Source organism: Carcharhinus amblyrhynchos, chromosome 13 (assembly GCF_965287045.1).
Source record: "Carcharhinus amblyrhynchos chromosome 13, sCarAmb.v2.hapA, whole genome shotgun sequence".
Taxonomy (NCBI): domain Eukaryota; kingdom Metazoa; phylum Chordata; class Chondrichthyes; order Carcharhiniformes; family Carcharhinidae; genus Carcharhinus; species Carcharhinus amblyrhynchos.
In genome coordinates this window covers 38,563,443-38,579,679 of record NC_137336.1, presented here as the reverse complement: position 1 = coordinate 38,579,679, position 16,237 = coordinate 38,563,443, and the positions used below count along the sequence as shown (strand labels likewise).

Genomic DNA, 16,237 nt, shown 5'->3' with positions numbered 1-16,237 from the left:
GGGTGGTGGTTGATGGGAAATATTCAACCTGGAGTTCAGTTACAAGTGGTGTACCTCAAGGATCTGTTTTGGGGCCACTGCTGTTTGTCATTTTTATAAGTGACCTAGATGAGGGTGTAGAAGGATGGATTAGTAAATTTGCTGATGACACCAAAGTTGGAGGAGTTGTAGACAGTAAGGATGGATGTTACAGTTTGCAGAGGGATATAGATAAGCTGCAGAGCTGGGCCGAGAGGTGGCTGATGGAGTTTAATACGGAAAAATGTGAGGTGATTCACTTTGGTAAGAGTAACAGGAGTACAGAATATAGGGCTAATGGAAGGACTCTTAGTAGTGTTGACGAGCAGAGAGATCTCGGGGTACATGTGCATAGCTCCCTGAAAGTTGGCACCCAGGTTGATAAGGTTGTTAAGAAGGCGTACAGTGTGTTAGCTTTTATTGGTAGAGGGATTGAATTTCGGAGCCGTGAGGTCATGTTACAACTGTAGAAAACTCTGGTGCGGCTGCACTTGGAGTATTGCGTACAGTTCTGGTCGCCACATTATAAGAAAGATGTGGAGGCATTGGAAAGGGTGCAGAGGAGATTTACCAGGATGTTGCCTGGTATGGTGGGAAGGTCTTATGAGGAAAGGCTGAGGGACTTGAGGTTATTTTCATTCGAGAGAAGAAGGTTACGAAGTGACCTAATTGAGGCATACAAGACGATCAAAGGATTGGATAGGGTGGACAGTGAGAGCCTTTTACCTCGGATGGTGATGGCTAACACAAAGGGACATAGCTTTAAATTAAGGGGTGGTAATTATAGGACAGATGTCAGAGGTAGGTTCTTTACTCAGAGGGTAGTAAGGTCGTGGAATGCCCTGCCTGCAGCAGTTGTGGACTCGCCAACTTTAAGGGCATTCAAATGGTCATTGGATAGGCTAATGGATAACATTGGAATAGTTTAGGTTAGAAGGTCATTAGATTGGTTCCACTGGTTGGTGCAACATCGAGGGCTGAAGGGCCTGTACTGTGCTGTAATGTTCTATGTTCTATAGTATATTTTCATACCCAAAGTGGTAAAACATTCTGGAAAATAATTTACATATTAGTCCATGATACCATTTGAGGAGGTATTCAGAAGTTGCTTTACTTAAAATATTTGTAAGAACCATGTACTAAAAGACAAGGCAAAAAATAAAGTTTCCATGTTGAATTGTGAGAGTTTTTCAATGTTCCTTTGTAGCTTATACATTTTCCCAACGTCAGCTTCTGTCCATGTCTTTATACCAGCTGAAATGAAATATCAAAAGGTTAACGAATAACAGCAACGGGAAATAGTTTAATGACATAACCACCATCAATATGGATAAATCAATAGTAAGAAGCAGAAAAACATCAGCCAAGAGTTGCACTGTCATACATCTCCAAATAGTTCCAGTGCTGGCTCCTTTACTCATGAAAAAAAACTTTTTAAATGATAATATCTATGATTTAATTGATTGCATCTATTAAATATTTAAAATGGTAAGTGATCTCAGAATTTCAAAGGTGCTGCACATATAGCAGCCCCATAAGTATGACTAACTGACACTAATGAGGCAGGATCTAACATTACAGTGACAACTTCCACATTCACCTTCCTCTCCCTCTCATCATTCTTTCATTTCTCTCTCCTCTCCTCTTTACTTGCCTCTCTCTCTCCTCATCTACATTTCCCACCTCCACCTTGTTCTTCTCCATAGTTCCTACACCATTCTTACTTTCATCTCTCTCTCCCATCACTTTCCTTCTTTCTTGTCTGCCCCCTTCCCCCTCAGCTCTCTCTTTCAACTCTTTCTTTCTACTTGTACTTGTCCCTCTCCTTCTTCTTGCTCTCACTTCTACCTTCTTCCTCTCACCCTGTCTACCTTTCCCATTTACTTCTGACCCATTTCTTTCCTGCCATACACTCCAATGGACACGATCTTACTGCCCACTCACGCCACGTTCCCGCTGCAATGAAGATGAAGATTTTGGTGACAAGCCAAATCTCTACTCACTCCAGCAGGATGAGAAAATCCCACTGGTGTAAACAGTCAGGAAATTCTGGCCCATATCTTTTATCTGCCTCTGTGCTCCTCCTCTCACCCCTCCTCCCTTCCTTCTTTTCTCTTTTTTCTTCTCACTCATATCCGCTTTCATCAACTCCTTCTTGTCTGTTTCCTTCATCTCAAGCTCCTTTATTTCAAACACATCACTTTTATTCAGCTATGGTTTATTTTTGTCTTTCCTGCTGGAAAATCATACTTAGCTGCCATTTACATAAGAACATAAGAAATAGGAGCAGGAGTAGGCCATCTAGCCCTTCGAGCCTGCCCCGCCATTCAATAAGATCATGGCTGATCTGTCGTGGCTCAGTTCCACATTCCCGCCCTCTCCCCATAACCCTTAATCCCCTCTCTTATCAAAAACCCATCAACCTGCGTCTTAAAAATATTTAGCGAGGTAGCCTCCACCACTTCAATGGGCAGAGAATTCCAGAGATTCACCACCCTTTGAGTGAAGAAGTTCCTCCTCAACTCCGTTCTAAACCGCCCCCCCTTTATCTTGAGGCTGTGTCCCCTAGTCCTATTATCCTTTCTGAGCGGGAAGAGTCTCTCCACCTCTATCCTATCCATCCCATTGATCATCTTATACGTCTCAATGAGATCTCCCCTCATTCTTCTAAACTCTAACGAGTACAAGCCTAGTTTATTCAGCCTCTCCTCATAGCTCAACCCTCTCAACTCCGGCATCAGCCTAGTAAACCTCCTCTGCACTCCCTCCAAGGCCAAAATATCCTTGCGTAAGTACGGCGCCCAAAACTGCACACAGTACTCCAGCTGCGGCCTCACCAATGCCCTATACAGCTGCAGCAAGACCTCCCTACTTTTATATTCAATCCCCCTCGCTATGAAGGCCAGCATCCCATTCGCCTTCCTGATCACCTGCTGCACCTGCAAGCTGGGTTTTTGCAACTCATGCGCAAGGACCCCAAGGTCCCTCTGCACCTTTTAATGAGTTCAACCTTAAAAGGGGGAAATGCCTCTTGTGATAACTTTCTTCACTTATATTTCACATAAATTTGTTTTAATACCTCATCTGGTAAAAAGGGGGAAGAATTATGAGAGGGACGAAAGAAATGCAGAAGATCTGTATTTGTAATTATGTATTCAGCTCATATTAAGGGGTAGATTATTACTAAGTCAATGTCGCAAAAATATACGACTCCGATTTCATAAGAAAATGCTGAGAATATTTTCTTTGCCTGTAGAAGAGGTGAAGGAAATGGAGCAATTTGCAAGGAAGTAATTCTGTCATCACAGCTTAAATTTAACACTTAAAAAAAACACACACCTTTGCATTATTTATTTGTTGAAAGTGTTTATCAGGCTCACTAGCTTCAACTGAATCATTCTGAAGAGACCCCTGCACGGGTGATTCTTGTCCTCCTAAAGCACAACATAAATATAATTACTGCAGAACCTGATTACAACAGATATTTCAGAGTTTTCTACTCAGCAATTACGCACCAGCTTCTGTACTTAGAGTTCGCATGGAAACCAGAGTGATGCTCTCCTTTTCTCCATTAACCTGAGAGCTGAGGAAAAATGCAGATATATAAACTTCTTTTGATTCAACAGAATCTATCTTGAATATTATATTCCAACCTTTAATGAATAGTTAAAAATGAGTTGCCCAAACCTACCTTTCTGATGGTGCTGCATTCCTTGCCTTCCTTCCATCTATTAAAATAATAAACAATAAAAGCTGAAACCAACAAAGAATAAATAGTAGGATATGAGCAAAACATATTCTCGCCAAAAAAATTCTAAGTGTTGAACTTGTGGGAAAACTGGAGTAATTCACACTGTTTTCTTTTCAGCGGGAGTTCACACTAGAATCTCCCACACTCTGTGCAATGCAGAGGACACCAGCATTAGATTTCAGGGCCTATTCCCACCCAGGAGGCTGAAACCAGCAAGCCTCTGTGCATGCACAGTGGCCCCGCACTGTCAGCCTCCCAATTACTGGCCAGCTCAAACACTGCCCAGTCTGGGACCATGGCAGTGTTGTCCCCCCCAACCCCCTAATGGCCCAATTGCACCCTTCCAAACATTCCCAGGCCCAGCCCCAACCCAACCTCCATCCCGGACGGCCCCGATCTCCAGCCTCCCTCCCCATAGTTCCCCACCTCAGCAGTCCCGACACCCCTAGGCCCCAGCCTCAAGAGGCCTCCTTGGCACTGCTCAATGTCTGATTTGCAATGCCAAGTTGCCCCCGGGACATGGGCAGTTTGCCTATTATTGGGCAGTGCCATGGGGTACAGGCTGGCACTCTCAGATGCCCATGCCAATGGGTACCACCTGCCCCACTGCCTGACCACCACCCCCCCACCTGGGGGCTCCCAATTGACCCCCTTCACTCCAGCAGGGTTGTCTTGATAGTTCTCTGATAGTGGGGAGTTCCTGTAGACCCCACTGGAGTGAAACACTCTGATGGGGTTTACAAATCCCGTGCATGCCTGGCCGTGAGATTCTCCCACCCTGCTGTGCTAGAAAATGAATGTGGCAGGGTGGGAGATTCGTCCCCTTTATTGGATGAAGTTTTTGTACTCTTCTATTATCTGCTCTTATGTCTTTCTAGAAAGCACAGTAAGTGAAATGGTTGATAGTTTCTAATAATGAAATAAATCATTGATGAAGAGCACAATCCTACCAGCCAAATCTCCATTCATGCCTGTGAGAATGTCCCGCTGGCGTGAACAGTGTAAGATTCTGACCTATATCACTTTACATATGGTGGCTCAAAGTCTACATGCTAGAAGTATAAAGTTGCATTTATTTCTGTACAAGTAGAGTCATTCTAACCTAGTCTTATTGATAAATAAAGCATTTGATTTATAACAGAGTACATATTTTGGCTAACATTAGGAAATTTTGGCAAAAAGGTATAATAAATAATTTGGCTACCTTGTGATGCATCCTCATTATCACAACATTTAGACCGCAAACAGATGACACTGACGAGGATTACCACAACTATTACAAGGATTACAATCAGGATGATCACAGCTGAAAACACAAATACAATAATTACACATTATCCATATGAAAATGGAAATGTTAGATTGCAAAAAGAAAAATGCCATATGACAACACAGAGCTGGGCAATTAAGTGGTGAAGATGAGATTAATATCACAGACAAGTAAGAAAGATTAAAATAAGCATTATTAAATCAACAACATGTTAATGAATATTGTATCAGTAAAACGGTAATTATGAAGAGAGAAAAGAACATCATTGAAGAAATGGCAATGTTATTAGAGAAAAGTATAAATGCTGGAAACTTCCAACCTTGTCTGTGGCTGGGATTCTCCAGCGCCACTGCAATAAATGGAATTTTGGCTGAGTGCCAAATTCTCCATTCTTGCTGGCAGCAGGGTGGGACTGAATGAGATCAGAGAATCCCACCCTAAATGTGTAAAGACAGATTTAAATGAAGAGCTTCCACCAATTCATGCTTGTTAAATAGTTGTAAGTTAGATAATACTTCTGGTCTCAACATTATAGGAAGGATGTGATTGCATCGGAGAGAGTTCAGGGGAGATTCACCAGGATGCTGGCTGGGATGGAACATTTATGTTATGAAGAGAGGTTAGGTAAGCTTGGGTTGTTTTTGTTGGAGCAGAGAAGACTGACGGTGACCAGATCGAGGTGTACAAAATTATGAGGGGCATGGACAGAGTGGATAGGGAGCAGCTGTTCCCCTTAGTTGAAGGGTCAGTCACAAGGGGACATGGTTCAAGATGAGGGGCAGGAGGTCTAGGAGGAATGTGAGGAAAATCTATTTTACCCAGAGGATGGTGACGGTTTGGAATGTGCTGCCTGGGAGGGTGAGTTGCCTCACACCCTTTAAAAAGTACTTGGATGAGAACTGGCACATCGTAACACTCAAGCTATGGACCAGGTGCTGGTAAATGGGATTAGGTGTTTCTCACATGCCGGTGCAGACTCGAGCTGAATGGCATCTTGTGCACTATATGATTCTATGATTCACACTGTCTAATGACAAGGCTTTAAGTGTTGGCATATTCCAAAATTGAAGGATTAGTCCCTTATTTCAAGAATCCTGTATCAGTTGTGCTATGATGCAACTTTCAGTAATTAAAGTTAAACGCTCTGCGTGCATAATTATCTCTCTGGGTTCTTCTGCCTCCAAGTTCACACAATCCTGTTTTTGCAAAATAGTACGGCAGAACAATGGATTTCATGAATAGGCTTTCACTATCATGTGTGCATCAGTAAGAAAGCTGTATCAGATAGTTAGATTTTCTTTTCATATCCATGTGACTCATGAAGCCTGCCCAGGGTGGATTTTAGATGAAGGCTGTGGAAGTGACTTGGGACCTATGAGAAACATGGGGGGAGCTGAGCGCATGCATTGGCATTGACTTGGCATGGGCAGGTTTGAGGGGGCATGAGAGTGAGTGAGTGAGTAAGGTCTCGCAGGCCTAACAGCTTATAAAACAGCTAGGACAATGTTCCAAAAAACCAAGGTGGACCTTCTAATCAGCTCATCGCTGCAACACATGCCCACCATTGTGACCACCACACTCTGCTTCTGTCCTAACTCTATCCCTGCCCAAGCCTACCCACAACGAAAATTGTTTATATTGCAGTATTTTTTATCAGAGCGCATCCAGCGAATCAGGAAATTTCCCAACTTGAGCTTCCCATTTCAGTAATGGTAATCTGGCTGTCTATATAAAGAGCAGATCCTAGCAAGATTTTCTCTCTTCAATTCCGAACATATAAAATAAGGGTAAGATAAAAAATAGGAACCAATTAACAGCTTTGCCACAGTATCCAGTTCTAGTTTGAGAACATCGCATGGCTTTGCTTTTACCCTGTCTAACATATACATTCAATTAACTGTACAGCTGACCAGAGATACGAAAGACAGAGCTAGATTGACTAAAAGAGCTGAGTATTCAATTGCAGAAAATTACCAAAGGCGATTACAGACAAAGAATTGGATCCACTTGTAGTTGGAGCTATACTTGTCTCAAACCCAGATGCAGGGTCTGTCAAAAGAAGACAATAACATATAATTCGGACCATGCTAGTTACTGAATACACAATTGAAATAAAAATCTTTGAACCAGGGTACTTTGAGTTGTGTTGTACTTAACTAATTTTAAGCAGTTATAAACATATAATTGCCTTCAATCCTCATGCTTGTTAACTTTTATTGCTCATTTTCAGACACTTGCAGCTTTCACCTGTTTTACTAATACTGCATTAAACTGCATTTACACTTGCAAATGACCATGACAATTCGTAGAATTCTCCCAAAAAATGATGAAGTGAGAAATTGTGGGGTGGCACACTGATACAGTGGTTAGCTGTGCTGCCTTACAGTGCTAGGGATCCAGGGTTGATTCTCAGCTTGGGTCACTATCTGTGCACATTCTCCCCGTGTCTACGTGAGTTTCCTTCAGGTGCTCTTGTTTCTGCCCACAGTTTGAAAGACACGCTGGTTAGGTGCATTGGCTGTGCTAAATTCTCCCTCAGTGTATCCAAACAGGCACCTGAGTGTGGCGACTAGATGATTCTCACAGTAACTTCATCGCAGTATTAATGTAAGCTTATTTGTGACAATAATAAATCAACTTTAAAACAGGAGTTGTCTGCGCTGGTCTTTTCGGTGCACTCCCCAGTGCTCCCACGGTCAGTTACTTTTTTGGAGAGTTTAGAATTCCACACCAGTACTAGGGGTTGGTAGGGCCAAAACGTGCCAGTGAATCTGGCTTCAGGGCACTCGTGCACTATTTCACAAGGTGACCCAGTCTCACAGTGAACTGGGAGACCCCTGACCTCTCCCCCTTCCATGGATCTCTACCCTACCCAGGACATCAGGACACCCCCTATGGAAATAGACACACCTCTCCCTGTCCCATGGGCATCACCACCCCCACTGCCCCACCAATCAACCCCCTGCAGAGTTCCTTCCCTCCCCGATTGCTTCCCCTTCTGCAGAGTTCCATTCTCCACCCTGTCAATTCCCCCCAACCCCCATGCAGAGTTCCCTCCCTTCCACCCCATGGAACTCCCTCCTTCTATCCTCTCCCCATCATAGCTCCACCCCACTTTGTCTCTGCCCCACCCTGGCTCCATCCCCATTCTGGCTCCATCCCATTGGTACTGCCCCGGCACGGTTGTTGTGCTTGATGAGCACTGCCACTGCCTGGCATTGCCAGGCTGGCATTGTCCCATGCACATTGTCCAGCCCTTTCCCCCCCAACCATCTGGGAGCTTCAATGGCCTCCAATTCTCCTTGGCAAGGCCATCACATCGGGTCCTGGTTGTTGGGAACCATACATGATTCTCACCAGGGAGAACTGGCTTGTGAGGTGATAAAGGTAATTGGGCCAGGACGATTGCAATGCAAAACATGTCATTAAAATTTAAATTGCCGTAAAGCTGATGTTGTCGGCAAAAAAGTGCGCAAACCTAATTTTTCAACTCCTGATGATCCTAGCAGCTTGCCTCACCAAAAGTGGGGTGGACAAGGTCATAAGATTGCGTCCAATGTTTCTATGTAACTGGTAACCCTTTCAGGTTCTTCTGTTGTTTTCAGGTTCTCTATATGCTTCCCATCTCCCATAAATATCAGGGTCATGATGTCACCTCTGGATTTATGCTAGGTTCTTCTTAAAGCTGAGAAGAATGGTTTTCCTCATGTAATGAATCTTAATGCTTGACCATGGTAATTGCTAACCATTTTAAGTATAAGCTTATCACCAATACATACCACAGGCAAAATTTGATAGTGTTTATTTTCCTTGGTTATTGACTCATGGTAGATGTTTTTAAGTAAATATACATGTTTGATGTATATTTACATTAAGTGTCATCAATTAAACCTATTGTGTGTGGTTAAAGGGTGTTGATGTAACCACACCTGCAGTGAATTAGTGAAATAAATTAGATAAGCTACACATGTTAATTCATTCTAACTTAGATATTTCAATAAGATGCATGTTTGTATTCATTTCACCAACCATTTCTAGGCGTATTATCATACTCAAACATGGAAAAATTTCATAAATATGAAGTAATTTTCTTTTAATTCTATCTTTTATAGTTATTTTTGGTGACATTTTCTTTAAATTGCATCAATTTAATTCTTAAAATAACTCACAATTAGGAAATATTTAAATAAAATTAAGAGAGGAAATCAACAGGATCATTCACTGAATATAAATGTATGTTTGTGATAGCTAATATAGATTTAATACAGTCATTGGCTTTACCTGTTACTTCAGCATTGCTGGTTGATGCTCTAGAGTATGCGCTCTGTGCAGTAGGTACCACAGAGATAAATGTTGTGTGAGCAGCAGTGCTTGTGTCAACTGTAAGGAAAAATAAATAAAAACAGGTGCAATGTAACATAATAATTGCAGATACTGACAAATGGACACTGAATACATAGAACTTGAAGAAGTATCCATATTGCCAGGAATAGCATTGTTGAGTATGACACAAGAATACAATACACAAGAATACAAGAACTGGAAGGAGGAGTAGGCCATTCAGCCCCTTGAGCCTGTTCCACCATTTGATGAGATCATGGTTAATATCTTGTGGTCTCAGCATTACTTTCTGCCTAACCTCTTCTCTACCCTTTGATTCCATTGTCAATCAAGAATCTATCTAACCCAAGCTTAAATATATTTAATAACCTTGTCTCCACTGCTCTCTGGGAAAGTGGATGCCACAGACTAACAATCTCCTGAGAAAACAAAACCCCACAATCACTTGCCAGGATTCTCTGACCACCCTGCAGTGTTTTTCTAGGCAATGAGACTATCAGTGGAATTTCCCATTGATTCCACCCCGTGCTGCCAGGAAGCATGTGGAGGGAGTGTGTCAGTGGCGGGACCACAAGAATCCAGCAGCGTGAAGAGCCAGAAGATCACACCCTCTGTTTTAAATGGGACACCCTTTATTTTTAAACTGTGCTCCCTAGTTCTAGTTCCTCCTAATAAGGTGAAAAACATCCTCTCAGCATCCACCCTGTCAAGTCTCATTAGGATCATGTTTCACTGAGACTACTTCTCATTCTTCTGGATTCCAATCAATACAAGCTTAAACTCTTTACCGTTTCCTTATAAAATGACCCTTTAATCTCAGGAATCAATTGAGTGAACCTTCTCTGAACTGCTTCTAATGCAATCACATCCTTTCTTAAGTAAGGAGACCAAAATGGTACAGTGCTCTTGATGTGGTCTCACAAATGCCCTGTACAAACTTCTCTATTTTAATATTCTATTTTACTTACAATAAGGGTGGTTGCAAGAGAGAAGAACCTGGATTTATATATGCATAAATAATTGAAAGTGGCAGGAAAAGTGGAGAGAGCAGTTAATAAAGCATATAATATTTTGGGCTTTATTTATACATGCATAGAGTACAAGAGCAAGGAGGTTATTCTCAACTTATACAAGGGCCTAATTAGACCTCAGCTGGAGTATTGTGTATAGTCCTGGGCGCTATACTATAGAAAGTATTGAACTCATTGGTGGGAGCGCAGAAGATGTTTACAAGAATGGGTTCTGGTGATGGGAAATAGATGAGAATAGATTGAGGAGATTGTTACTGTTCTTCTAGGACAGAAGAGGTCTAAGAGGAGATTTGATAAATCATGAGGGGAATGGACAGAATAGATAGAGAGACATTTTTCTTGCTCATAAAGAAATCAAGAACAGGAGAACTCAGAATTAAAGTGATCTTCAAAAGAAGCAAATGAGATGTGAGAGAAAACTTTTTTATACAACGGGTGGATCGGGCCTAGAATGTACCGCCCGGAAGGCAAGTTCAATCGAGGCATTCAAGAGGACATTAGATGATTATTTGAATAGAAACAATATAAAGGAATACGGAGAAAAGACAGGAGAATGGCATAAAGCCATGATGCTCATTTGGAGAGCCAGTGTAAGCACAATGGGCCAAATGGCCTCCTTCTGCACCGCAACAATTCTGTGAATCTGTAATTCAATGATGTGAATAGTTGGGGCCCAGCCCTGATTCCTGTGGCACTTCAATAGTTACAACTCAATTTTCCCTACTCTCTGCTTCATTTTAGCTAACCAATTTTCTATCCATGCCAATATGTTACCCCCAATGCCATGAGCTCTTACTTTGACTGTTAACCTTTGATGTGGCATCTTATCGAATGCCTTTTCGAAACCCAATGTACCACGTCCACAGATTACCTTTTATGCACATTGCTTGTTATTTCCCCAAAGAACTCCAATAAATCAGTCAAGCAAAATTTCCCTTTCACAAAACATTTGTGGGAAATCATTGAGGTGACATTCTATGTTGGAGATTCCCCCTCCTCCAACTTCCTAGTTTTTCCCTCTTTCCATAAAAAAACACCAGTGTCAGTTTCTGTCTCTTCCCCTTCTATCAGTCATCTTATTCACCCAACTCACTCCTCATTAGCCTCCATTTCTTTCCTCACTGCCATCCATTGAGCTTCCTTTTACAAGCATCCGTTTCCCTTTTATGCTCTAACCCATTCCCTGTAATAATGTCTCTTGTTCTCTTTCACTGTCATCAATTTTCTTGGCTCTCACTGTTATCCATTTTTATTAGCATACTTACTCCCCTTCACAGGCATCAATCCCCCACCTCCATTTCACTACTATCTGTTCCCCTTCTCCACTGCCATTCATTTCTTCCCAGGTCCGACACTTTGCTACCTTCTGTGGCTACAGTGCTGGAACTGATCCTTCAGAGTAGAGCAATAGAAGAAATTGACAGTGTTCAGACTCTGGTGAGCGCATGTTGTGAACTAGCATGAAACATTGGAAGAAGTTGAAAATATGATGGATAGAAAGGCTGAGGCTGATTTTATATGTGAAGAATTTCAATGCGCTGGGAATTAAGGCCACTAGAGGTCGGTAATGTTCTATTTTCATCTGTTCTATTTTAATTTATACCAACATAGCCAGCACATTTCCTGCAATGCCTTCCTATTCTGTCACCTGTGGAATGCCTCAAAATGTATTGCTTGACCCTTTCCTGTTCATTGTGCACATATCACATTTCAATTCGAGACTTGCTATGCCTGCACTCAGAACAGTTCTTCAAGTGTTTCTAACCTTCCAGCAAGTCCCAGAGACAATTTTCTGAATTTTCTGTCCTTGTTATAGCTATGTTGAGATTCACTCTACTATTTTGTTGCCTAATATACTCATGTGCACTAACACAAAGATAAACAAATTATATTGGTTCTTCTTTCAGTGGCAGCCATCCCTATCTTTGACAATGACCTCTACTGAGAGTTGTGAGTTTGTGGCAAAGGTCTTCATGTAACTGAACAGGCCAGTTCTTGACTTGCTTATCTTTAGGCACAAGAGGCAAGATGTTCCACAAGGTGGTAGGATCAGAGTGCAGGATTTTCTTCTTTTCATTCTCTCCCGCCACTTTGCTTCATTTTACGATGTTGTGACTCAAAACGTGATGCAGTTTGATGGACAAATTGTTGCCATTCTGAACAAATGATAGTGAGCTCCTCACAATCATTAATGTCAGTGTTACCCTACTTCGAGAGTTGCAGAATGTCTTTGAAGTGTTTTCTTTGTCCTCCTCTGGAATGTTGGCCACTGAGAGTCAAGAAAACAGGATCTGGTGGGCTAACGATTTTTGGAAATTTAACACCACGGGCTGAATTTTCAAGCCCTTCCCATGAGATCTTCTGGTTCCACCAATGGCAAACCCCTTAGTGGGTTGCCTGGTGGCGTGCCTGGAAAACAACACAAAACACTTGAGACATCAGTGGAATCGGAAGATCCTACTGTTGTCCAATGGCAAGTCACCTTCACTGCCAGGAAACACACTGCAAGAGGTTGGTGGGTGTGGGGGAAGGAGGGAAATTTCCACCCAATATCTAGCCATTGAAGTTGATATTAAATGAGTTTTACCTGAATGCTTAGGGAGCTGGATTTTAGAATGCTACTAGTGCTTATCTGGTGGACCTTCTTTTGGAACTGAAAGATGCAAATTGAGGTATTAGAATTTCTCTAGCACTCTTTTTATGTTGCTAATATACAGTCTGGTCTCACTGCATTATAGCACTGTATTGCTAAAGTCTGCCCTATAAATTCAGACTTTAATTGATTGGAGGATATTTTGTGTTCAAAAACTCATTGCTGTAATTTGTGAAAGACTGAACTGGTGTGGCTGACCAGGTCTGGATGACCCTCCATCGGGGAAGATCAAAGAAATTCAGAAAAGATTTATACTATGAGGGTGAGGAGGGGTGCAATAGGACAAAGGGAATGTAAATGAGGGTGAAGAAGTTGAGAAAGGTGCTAAAAGTGTCCATTAAGTGATCAGACTATGTGAACAGCAGAACAGAGGTACAGATAGTCCAGTGATGTTCTCGTGAACCCCAACACAAAGTGGAGGAACAGCACCTCATCTTCTGATTGGGCACTTTACAGCCTTCCAAACTGAACATTGAGCTCAACAACTTCAGATCATGAACTCTCCCCTCCACCTCTGCCCTCCCCCGCCCCCGTACTTCCCACCCCACCACCCCCACCATTTTCATTTATTTTGTTTTGTTCTGTTTCTTCTTTTCATCTCATTCATCCATTTTTATCATCAATTTTCAATTTCTCCATTCCTACTCCCCCCCCTTCAATCCCCTCCTTCCTTTTCACCATCTATACCTCTATTCTGCCATTCACACATTCTGATCACTGAATGGACACTTCTAGCACCTTTCTCAGCCTTCTTCATCCTAATTTACATTCCCTTTGTCCTATTACAGCCCCCTCCCCACCACCCTACACCCTCATAATATAAATCTTTTCTGATTTTCTTTCCTTTTAGCTCTGAAGAAGGGCCATCCAGACTTGTTCTTTCTGCACTGATGCTGTTAGACAGGCTGAGTTTTTTCAGCATTTTTTGTTTTTGTTTCAGATTCTACGGTGTTGTATCTCCTTGATGCTGGTGGCCTTTTGAGAGAGTGGCTGCCAAGATGTGGGAAGTGCTTAACATATTGCAGAATCTCTCCTTCAACTATATGGATGGAATATTTGGCTAAATAGATATGAGTTGATTCCTGAGTTTTGTTTTGGCAACAGGTCACATTTCTTGCATGAAAAGCTTAAGAGATCGAGAATGGCTTGCAAATCTGGTGCAGGGTGGGCAAAACCCTTGCAATCTTCCGCAAACTGTAGAACATATATACGTATCCTGATTTGCATTCTCCTAAACTAGCAACTTCCTGGTACTGATGAAATCCTTCAAGCTACACAGTGTGGCTCCAGGTCCAACATGGTCTTTGTTGCCAGACAAGTTCAAGGAAACAATCAGCAGGAACTCTTCATTGACCTGACAAACAGTAAATCAGAAGACTGTGGATTGTGCTCCAACAATTTGAATGTCCAGGAAATTTTATCACAATTGCTTTTGTTTCAATTGCTTCATAGTGATATGACTGCAACTGTCTTGAATGGGAGATCTGAAACAATGCTTTCAAAAATCTGGACAGGGGTCAAGCAAAGCTTGACTATTAGCATACTATTTACAATCTACCTCAGAATGGCTATTTGCAGCATCAAATACTAACTATTATCTGGTGTCAGTTTTAATTACTATCTAGTGGAAAACTCTTTATCCTCAGTTGCCTCCATTCTAAAACTAAACTGACCACTGTATAATGATTGTTCACACTGCATAAATAGAAGTACTAATATTTAAATGCTGTGACAGGTTTTACCTATTTCATTCTTCTCAGAGCTTGTTGTATCAGATATATTTTCAATTCCTGTAGACGGTACAATGGTGGAATTCTCCGTCACTGGAGTATTACTTGATGCTATAAATGAAAAGTATTTATGATTATGATAACATCTGAACAGTTAGACACACTTATTGGTAAATAACAAGATAGCTGTTCATCGTTCAATTAATTTTTTAAGGCAAAGTTGATTTCTCAGTAAGCTGAGAAAGGGAAGATGTTTCAATTTATGCCTAATATAGCACCATAAAGTGTCTGCATTACGATTAGAGGGATCATTCCATGAATCTTTCTTTCTAGCAGGGAGTATGCTTGCAGGAAGTGTCAGTCAGTGTGAAGCTGCAACATTGTACTTTGAAATCTCTGACTTGCGTTCCCTGCAAATATGGCCTTCCATCAGGAAGTCAGGGCTGTGAAACTACTTGGTTGCAGAATAAAATTCCTTGTGATTTGTATTGAAAAAAATCTTCAAATCCTGTCAGCACCAGAGTAAATCCTTCATTTTTTGCTCCGGCCTCCTTCTGGCCACCTAAGATATTAAAAATTTGCACTTCCAGACAACTGTTATATATTGACTTAATAGTTACTTTGTAATCTATTCCATTGTCTTATACACAGGAAACATCTTGAGATAAATTCTTAAATCAGAAAAAGAGTTAAAAGTCACTGAGCAGAACTTATCTCCACCCCCCCGCCCCCCCAAAACTGAGTTCATAGAATCCCTACAGTACAGAAGGAGGCCATTCTGCCCATTGAGTCTGTACTGACCACAATCCCACCAGGCCCTGTTCCCATAACTCCACAAATTTACCCTGCTAATCACCTTGACACTAGGGTCAATTTAGCATGGCCAATCAACCCAAACTGCACATCTTTGGACTCTGGGAGGAAACCGGAACACCGGAGGAAACCCACACAGACATGGGGAGAAGGTGCAAGCTCCACACACTCAGTAACCTGAGATCGGAATTGAACCTGGGTCCCTGACACTGTGAGGCAGCGGTGCTAACCATTGTGCCATTGTGCCACCCGGGGATGGGAGGCAGAGGGCAGTCCTCAGAATCAGGAGCAGTGGGCCTTCCCATCCCAGCATTGACCAGCAGCTTGTGGGGGTTGGACTTTGCTCTTAAAGGCACAGAAACCCTGATGACAAACAGTTAACTACCTGGTGAATTCGATCAGGTCACTTCCCTTACAATAAAGGCCAACACTTTATTTGCCTTCCCAATTACATGCTGTTCCTGCGGGCTGACTTTTTGTGACTCATGTGCAAGGACACCCAGGTACCTCGGTACTGCAGCACTCTGTAATCTCTCTCTGTTCAAGTGATATTCTGTTTTTCTATTCTGTCTTCCATAGTGAGCAATCTCTTGAGTGCACTGCAACAATGCACTCAATCTCTCCCTTGGG

The 16,237-nt window shown here is 42.0% G+C and overlaps 1 protein-coding gene across 2 annotated transcripts in view; it reads right to left on the bottom strand.

Annotated features, from left to right (window-relative positions):
* Nucleotides 1-990: 990 nt before the first annotated feature.
* The window catches only part of ecscr (endothelial cell surface expressed chemotaxis and apoptosis regulator), a 38,658-nt gene continuing 23,411 nt past the window's right edge, over nucleotides 991-16,237 (bottom strand). The window contains exons 4-11 of one of the 2 annotated variants that reach the window (XM_080201100.1): nucleotides 14,807-14,905; nucleotides 9,321-9,419; nucleotides 7,014-7,088; nucleotides 4,974-5,075; nucleotides 3,710-3,746; nucleotides 3,534-3,601; nucleotides 3,358-3,452; nucleotides 991-1,272 (exon numbers count right to left, since the gene is read on the bottom strand). In XM_080201100.1, coding sequence (XP_080057226.1) covers nucleotides 1,264-1,272; nucleotides 3,358-3,452; nucleotides 3,534-3,601; nucleotides 3,710-3,746; nucleotides 4,974-5,075; nucleotides 7,014-7,088; nucleotides 9,321-9,419; nucleotides 14,807-14,905 — 584 coding nt within the window. In that variant the 3' untranslated portion in view covers nucleotides 991-1,263. The remainder of the gene's footprint in view (nucleotides 1,273-3,357; nucleotides 3,453-3,533; nucleotides 3,602-3,709; nucleotides 3,747-4,973; nucleotides 5,076-7,013; nucleotides 7,089-9,320; nucleotides 9,420-14,806; nucleotides 14,906-16,237) is intronic. The other variant, XR_013888410.1, reaches the window with a different exon arrangement.